This window comes from Salmo salar, chromosome 17 (genome assembly GCF_965601325.2).
Source record: "Salmo salar chromosome 17, fSalSal1, whole genome shotgun sequence".
Lineage (NCBI taxonomy): Eukaryota > Metazoa > Chordata > Actinopteri > Salmoniformes > Salmonidae > Salmo > Salmo salar.
In genome coordinates this window covers 13,057,097-13,065,594 of record NC_138307.1, presented here as the reverse complement: position 1 = coordinate 13,065,594, position 8,498 = coordinate 13,057,097, and the positions used below count along the sequence as shown (strand labels likewise).

The window sequence follows — 8,498 nt, the reverse complement described above, 5'->3', positions numbered from 1 at the left end:
GTAAAATTAGCCCACAATAGTGACTGTTCAGAGGAAAATGCAGTGCCTTTAATTGAATTGCCCCAACAACATTTCTCCTATTTACTGAGTCAACTTAACAATTGCCGTTCAAGAGTGCAATAGCAGTGGGATGAGTCTTTCATACAGGTTGCTGAAAGTGGTAATGAGTGCGCTGAGAGTCGGGAAGCAAATTCAGGGAGTGAGTGTTTTAATAAATGAAACAATAAACACATAACACAAACAACACACCGACATGAAACAGAGTCAATAACACCTGAGGAAAGAGCCAAGGGGAGTGACAGATCTAGGGAAGATAATCAAGGATGTGATGGAGTCCAAGTGAGTGTCATGAGGCGCAGGTGCGCGAGACGATGGTGACAGCTGTGCGGGACAATCAGCAGCATGATGACCTAGAGGCTGGAGGGGGAGTAGACGTGACAGTAGCCCCTCCCCGACGCGCGGCTCAGGAGCGGACTGGTCACCCCTGCTGATGAACATGTCACGCCAGCTGAGGCACGGGAACCTGTCGAGTCAGCTGGGGTGCGGGAACTTGACAAATCGGTTGAGGCAGGGGAGCCTGGTGATCCGGCTGAGGCATGAGAACCTGACGAGCCGGTGGAAGCAGGGGAGCCTGCAATCCGGCTAAGGCATGAAAGCCCAACGAGCCGGATGAGGCCGGGGAGCCTGGCAATCTGGCTGAGGCAAGAGAGCCTGTAGCAGTTCCCGGACCCAATGTCATTACCCTGAAAATAGTGATAGATGTGCAGATGATGATGTGCAAGGAGAGATACTGGGGTGAAAAAGAGCAAGAGGATAAATAACAATATGGGGATGAGGTAGTTGGGTGGGCTATTTTCAGATGGGCTGTGTACAGGTACAGTGATCGGTAAGCTGCTCTGACAGCTGATGCTTAAAGTTAGAGAAGGAGATATAAGACTCCAGCTTCAATGATTTTTGCAATTCGTTTCAGTCATTGGCAGCAGAGAACTGGAAGGAAAGGCGGCCAAAGGAAGTGTTGGCTTTGGGGATGACCAGTGAAATATACCTGCTGGAGCGCGTGCTACGGGTGGGTGTTGCTATGGTGACCAGTGAGCTGAGATAAGGCAGGGCTTTACCTAGCAAAGACTTATAGATGACCTGGAGCCAGTGGGTTTGGTGATAAATATGTAGTGAGGGCCAGCCAACGAGAGCATACAGGTCGCAGTGGTGGGTAGTAAATGGGGCTTTGGTGACAAAATGGATGGCACTGTGATAGACTACATCCGGTTTGCTGAGTAGAGTGTTGGAGGCTATTTTGCAAATGACATCGCCGAAGTCAAGGATCGGTAGGATAGTCAGTTTTACGAGGGTATGTTTGGCAGCAGGAGTGAAGGTCGCTTTGTTGCGAAATAGGAAGCTGATTCTAGATTTAATTTTGGATTGGAGATGCTTAATGTGAGTCTGGAAGGAGAGTTCAAACCAGACACCTAGGTATTTGTAGTTGTCCACATATTCTAAGTCAGAACCGTCCAGAGTAGTGTTGCTAGTCGGGCAGGCGCGTGCGGGCAACAATCGGTTGAAGAGCATGCATTTAGTTTTACTAGTATTTAAGAGCAGTTGGAGGCCACGGAAGGAGTGTTGTATTGCATTGAAGCTCGTTTGGAGGTTTGTTAACACAGTGTCCAAAGAAGGGCCAGATGTATACAGAATGGTGTCGTCTGCGTAGAGGTGGATCAGAGAATCACCAGCAGCAAGAGCGACATCGTTGATATATACATAGAAAAGAGTCGGCCCGAGAATTGAACCCTGTGGTACCCCCATAGAGACTGCCAGAGGTCCGGATAACAGGCCCTCCGATTTGACACACTGAACTCTATCTGAGAAGTAGTTGGTGAACCAGGCGAGACAGTCATTTGAGAAAACAAAGGTTATTGAGTCTGCCGATAAGAATGCGGTGACTGACTGAGTCGAAGCCTTGGCCAGGTCGATAAAGACAGCTGCACAATACTGTCTTCTATCGATGGCGTTTATGATATCGTTTAGGACCTTGAGCGTGGCTGAGGTGCACCCATGACCAGCTCGGAAACCAGATTGCATAGTGGAGAAGGTACAGTGGGATTCAAAATGGTTGGTGATCTGTTTGTTAACTTGGCTTTCGAAGATTTTAGAAAGGCAGGGCAGGATGGATATATGTCTATAACAGTTTGGGTATAGAGTGTCTCCCCCTTTGAAGAGGGGGATGACACGGCAGCTTTCCAATCTTTGGGGATCTCAGATGATACGAAAGAGAGGTTGAACAGGCTAGTGATAGGGGTTGCAACAATTTTGGCGTATCATTTTAGAAAGAGAGGTCCAGATTGTCTAGCCCAGCTGATTTGTAGGGATCCATATTTTGCAGCTCTTTCAGAACATCAGCTGTCTGGATTTGGGTGAAGAAGAAGCGGGGGGGGGGGGGGGGGGAATGTGGTCACATACATTTTGGAAAATGTGGTCACATAAATAATGGAGGGAGATTTTACCGTCATTCTGTTACCAAACTTTACATCTGCACTGTTCTTCGAGCAAATCTGTTTTTGTAAAATTTGATGTGGAAATTGTTCAAAGTAGTCCTTGTGCATTAGACTGAGTCTCAGCCATTCTGTTACAGTGGAATTGCCCATAAGCTATTCCTTCAGTTCCCTAGAATAAATACTTTGGTCTTTAATGTAAAACTGGACTTACAGTTTCTGGTCAATATGTAACCAGCCACAGGAAGACACATCCACAATAACAGGAAACTAAGGACAATATGTGTGATCTCTCTCTCGCTCTCGACCTCCCTCCTTCAATGTGAAGCCCTTGTTTCATTTCTAACAGCCAAACACCCCCCATCCACAGGAATTGCCATTTCTGCAGCAAAAATAAACGAACATGACAAGACATGTTGGCATTTGCTGAAATTTCAACTTCTACGTCATTTTCAACATACAGAGACAACCTCTACTTTCCTTCCATCTGCCCTGATGTGAAGGAAATAAACCAGTGAATACTTGCTCATGGCTTTCACCAATCCTGTGTTTGTTTGATCTGGATATTTTCAGATAAAACAAAGAGAGGAAACACCCCTATTAAAGTTTTAGCATCATGGCTCAGTACACCCTCATGTGGTTGCGTGAATGTTTTATATTTTCTCTCCACTTGGTGGGGCTATGAGTCAACAGATAGGCCTACTGAACACCAGATAACTGCAACATTTATAACACATGTATGAAACATTTATAGCAGGACATTTTATAATCAAATCAACTAGTATAATTGTAAAGAAACTATGTGTTACTAACCTTTGCAACGAGGGAACAACGGTCTTCCTCTGTCTGTCTATATGCTGAACAGTCGCTTATTGTCAATTCTTCTGTCATACACACACGTCAGTGTCTTAGCGCTGTTTCCTGTCCACCAACAAACATTTCAAATCCTTTCAATTAGCCTACTGATCCACTCACTGACCCCCTCTCCTATCACTCAAATGACTACTTAGGAGTGATGTGTGTGTGTGTGTGTGTGTGTGTGTGTGTGTGTGTGTGTGTGTCTCTCAGTGTTTGTGTGTATGTGTGGCTCAGTGTGTGTGTGTGTGTGTGTGTGTGTGTGTGTGTGTGTGTGTGTGTGTGTGTGTGTGTCAGTGAGGGATGTGTATCCTTGGGATTAGTCCACAGGTAGAGGTGCAGAGGCTTGAACACAGAGCCCTCCCTGTTGAGCATAAACCAGGCTACGACATCTTAACCACTGACACACTTCACCTCCTAACCATTCATCCTGGACTGACTCTCTGCTCTGCACTCCTTCCACTATCCTCCACAAACATACAGTCTCATCTGCCACTATTGCCGTTTACCAGCTTAGCTGACCCAGCTCTACAACAGACAGGACAGGACTATCTGAGGAGGATGAGCAACATGGCCACGGAGATCGTTGCCTTCATCGTGACCATATCTGGATGGATCCTGGTCTGCTCCACGTTGCCTACTGACTACTGGAAGGTGTCCTCCGTGGATGGGACGGTCATCACCACGGCGACCTTCTGGTCCAACCTGTGGAAGACCTGCGTCACGGATTCAACAGGAGTGTCCAACTGTAAAGATTATAATGGAGTTGTGTGTGTGTGTGCACATGTGCATGTGTGTGTGTGTGTGTGTGTGTGTGTGTGTGTGTGTGTGTGTGTGTGTGTGTGTGTGTGTGTGTGTGTGTGTGTGTGTGTGTGATTTCTTTGACCTAATCACAGATGTGTTACATCCTGAGCATCCGTCTCCTGGGATGAATGGCTGGCTCTGAAAAAAGTGGTATTTGGAATTTGATAACCCTATTGGTTTGTTGGCTTAAGCCCAAGAGCCTCTAAAAGATACACTACCAGAGGCCAGAGCAACATTTGAACCGGGTGTTCAAGCTGCCATTTGAGGATACAATGCTTTTAAAGTGGCAATGAGAGGAAAATTGAGAAAGTCAGAGCACTTTTACAAGTGTGAGATAACTCTGTGTTTGTCTCTTTATCTCTCTCTCCCTCACACCCATCCACCCACCCACCCACACCCACACACACCCACCCACACAGGGTATATCCAGGTGTGTCGGGGCCTGATGATCGCGTCTGTGTGCCTGGGGTTCTTTGGAGCCACCCTGGCCCTGATTGGAATGAAGTGTACCAGGATCGGAGGCTCAGAGAGCACCAAGGCCAGACTAACAGGCCTCTCAGGCCTTCACTTCATATTCAATGGTGAATATTCATTATATTGTGTGCTTGTTGAACTACTCCTTGCTATTTAGACCAGAGCTGAGTCCTCTCCGTTTTCTCTGCAGGGCTTTGCTCCTTGACTGCATGCTCCCTGTACGCACACAGGATCACATCAGAGTTCTTTGACCCACTCTTTTTTGCTCAAAAGTAAGTGTTCAGCTTAACTGTGCTACTTAATGTCCTACTGTACTGCATGTTGACAAATGAAATGCAGTGAGCACATGTATTTACTAACTGGCTTTACTGGCTCTGCCCGTCCTCTCGTTGCCAGGTTTGAACTGGGCGCAGCGCTCTTCATCGGCTGGGCTGGCTCTGTGCTTTGCATTTTAGGAGGACTCATATTCTGCCTCTCCTTGTCAGAGGGCTTCAGGCAAGTTTGTACAATTAATTAAACGATGATCAATTACAGAAAATGGTTACTTTGATAGATGTGTTTCCCTCAGTGTGTTATGTAATCTGAAGTACTGTACGTATCTCAACATCATGTTGACTGGGATACAGAAATCGAAAGTTATCCATAGTAGAGTAGACGGATCGTAAAGCTTGTCATTCAGTAAGTCAACAAAGCAGTTTAATATGAACTGTAATTAAGTTGTTTAAGTACTGGGATATCCAGGGATCACTGTCAACATCTTGTCTCATAGTGATAACAGTATAAGGACATGCACTGTATGTTGATGCCTGAATGTTTTCTTTGTGTATAATATCAACGTACTTATGTGAAAGTCACCTTGGGTGGGGGGGGCCTAGGGAACTAGTGTACGGGGTGGGATGAATTGGCCTTGATCCGGAGACTTCTGTCTACTGAACTTGAACTGTTTTTACCATGGAAATGGAATAAGGACACTGTATATCTCAAAGGAGTAACCATTAGTGTTTTCCTCTAGTCGAGCAGAGTACTCCTACAGTGGTGCTACGTCTATGGTAACCAAGCGTCACAAACCCGGCAAGTCTGCCAACAGTTTCTACAAATGGCCAGTTTCCACAGACCCCCGAGACCCAGCAGAACACTCAAGGCAGTTTGGAAAGAACGCCTATGTGTGACAACGGACAGACCACTGGCATTGCCATATGGTCATATGAGGTGACCGTGGACTATTTGACCCTTGTGTTAAGCTTGTTGAGGTCACCTTTTCATATCTCTTCAACCAGAACCCCAATTCCTTATTGAGACGGATTCCTGTGTGATTACATTACCTAAGGGTGTGATGCATGCTACCTGCTTTTATTTTCCTTAATATGGCACTTCTTTCCAATGCACTGTTCATAGAACACCGTTTTTGATATGCCAAAGGAGACTCCTTCCTGTCCCTGTGCCTCTACTGTATACCTGACTACTTGAATGATGTCACCCCTGTGGCACAAACAATGCTGGTAGAAATAACCCTTGAAATCAGCAAGTGGAAATAGACAAGCTGTCGGTTCCTCTCTAAAACCACATTAGGTAATAAATCAGATAAGCTTGTTTTCTTCACGGGGCAGGAAATTCTGTTTGGCTTGGATCACAATATGAACTGCTGAGTCACCTTGAAGGGACAAAGTAACAATTCGGTTTGGCTAGGATCACAATATGAACTGCTGAGTCACCTTGAAGGGACAAACGAACTTGTGCTCTTCCAAATCCATTGTTGTTCATTAGATATGAACAAATATGAGGAATATGTGTCCGTTTGAGGTCATCTAAAGACATTACTCGATTGGTTAATTCCTGTACATCTCCCAATATGTTGTAATCAGTGGCAATGTCAATAAATGTTTTGGGTTTTTTTGCATACAAGAAGGAATTCAGTGATCATTTTCTCTGAATGATCTGATGAAAGAACATTAATTAAGTATTACGGAAAGGGGGATTGAATAAGTGGACTTTTTAATTGGGGGATTTAACACTTTCACATGGACCTCTGTATGAGTGTCTCATGACAACTACCTCCGGAACTCGACTGTGGAGCCAATGCCTGTCTGCCATATACTGTCACTCTTTAGCAGACCACAAGCGAAGCCTAGATGAAGAAAGAGTCAATAGAGAGCATTGTGTGCTCTCCAGAACTGTCAAGTTCTTGTATTTTTGTAATATACCTCAAACTGAAAGATGGCCCCCTACCAGCCACCACGGACAGAAAGGGGCTTCCGTTGCCTCGACTGATCACAGAGTTACCAATCAACAGCAGTCCTGCCCCAGTTGATCTTTGTTCAAACTCGGATATGGGAATCGGAAGTTTCCTCCACCGCCTGCCATCCATCTCCACCTTCTGATCAATGGAAACCTTAACCCTGTTACGCGAATCCTCTTGGCCCTCCGAGCCGGGGGACTCTCACCAGCTGGCATGGAGCTACAGCTGGCAGCCGCCCCGTGCTCCCTGCTCCAGTCCTGTGTATCCGTAAACAAGTGTCGGGTGTCCCGTAGCTCTGTTTGGTCAGAGGACCTACTCTGACTACACTACTAAGTTAGGATGATAGCCAGACATCTAGACAAAATCAATAATGGTGAGTGATTTCACATTTTGATGTCCCATATTTTTCCGAATGATTCCAGAGATGAATGCACCATTTAAAAAAGATACAGTTTTATTGCACGCAACAAGTCTAAGATTCCTCATTTGTATGGATTGAAGCATCAGAAGGGCCACATGATTCACAAGCATCCATAATTCATGTCTATTTTGTTACATCAGATTCTAAATTCAAACATGAAGGCCACCAGCAGAATCCTTGCCCCAAAAAGCCGTTTATTTATGCCAAATTTACAGCTATTTGTTTGTGCCAGAAAATCCCTTATGGACAATTATACTACTTTTAAACATATAAAAGAATCAAGTACTTCTCCGTACAAAATACACAAGTTGACTGTGATTTGGACTGTGGTTGAGGCACGGTTCGGTTGCATTTCAACAAGCCACCACCAGAGAGCAGTATATCTATACTTTATTTAGAAGACAGAGAATCAAACTATTGACATAGAAATTCAAACAATGCTCTGTACTGTATGCATCTTTGGATGGAATCTTACTTAATATTGCTTAAATGATCATGATAGGTTATTATGCAGCAGGTATTTGTGCTTTATAACCCGTGATTAACGTGAGGCCCTGCCAGCGAACACAACCACTCTTTTGTTCTTTCTCCGTTATTAGCCCTTCATTAATGAAACGCATGAATTTCCACCATATAGGTCCATGCATCACAACAGTGAGTCCATTCCAATGTCCCATCTACTTTGCCAATAACTTTGCCAATAAGCAGAGGGACTCAGTACAAAGAAGACCCTTCTCATCTTCCCTCACCACAAGAAAATCCATCACTCCCCATGCAACTAATACCATCAGAGAGAGCCATGGATTTACGCATAATTATATGAGGTCAAAGACGTTATGTTTTAATTATATAAGTAAAGCAGGCAGCACACCTAGCTAATAACCTACCGCAGCCCGAGGCAATGTCAACGGACAATGGAAGCGCTTCAATGGACTCTGAAGTTGTAATTCCTCAGGTAATGAGTTCTTATTAAACTAGTTAAGGTCAGACCAGCACTGTATTTAAAATAACAATAATCTTGAGATGAGGTCAAGTTTTGCCGTAGCCATTGGGCCATACTAGGTCATGTTTATGTCCTTCGAATACATTTGATCAGAATTAGTCAAATATTTCAAAACCCAAGGAATCAGCTTGGGACATAGAGATGGATGTTTTTGAAACGTGAGATAAACACGTAGGTCAACATTTTTAGCACCCAAACAAGGTTCTGGGAACCTGAGCA

General features: G+C 44.7%; 1 protein-coding gene across 1 annotated transcript; it reads left to right on the top strand.

Moving 5' to 3' along the window:
• Positions 1–3,868: 3,868 nt before the first annotated feature.
• On the top strand, positions 3,869–5,641 carry LOC145861312 (claudin-10-like). The gene is made up of 5 exons (XM_082963288.1): positions 3,869–4,098; positions 4,541–4,726; positions 4,810–4,891; positions 5,016–5,122; positions 5,640–5,641. Coding segments are annotated over exons 1-5 (573 nt in total). The 5' UTR covers positions 3,869–3,902.
• Positions 5,642–8,498: the final 2,857 nt, after the last annotated feature.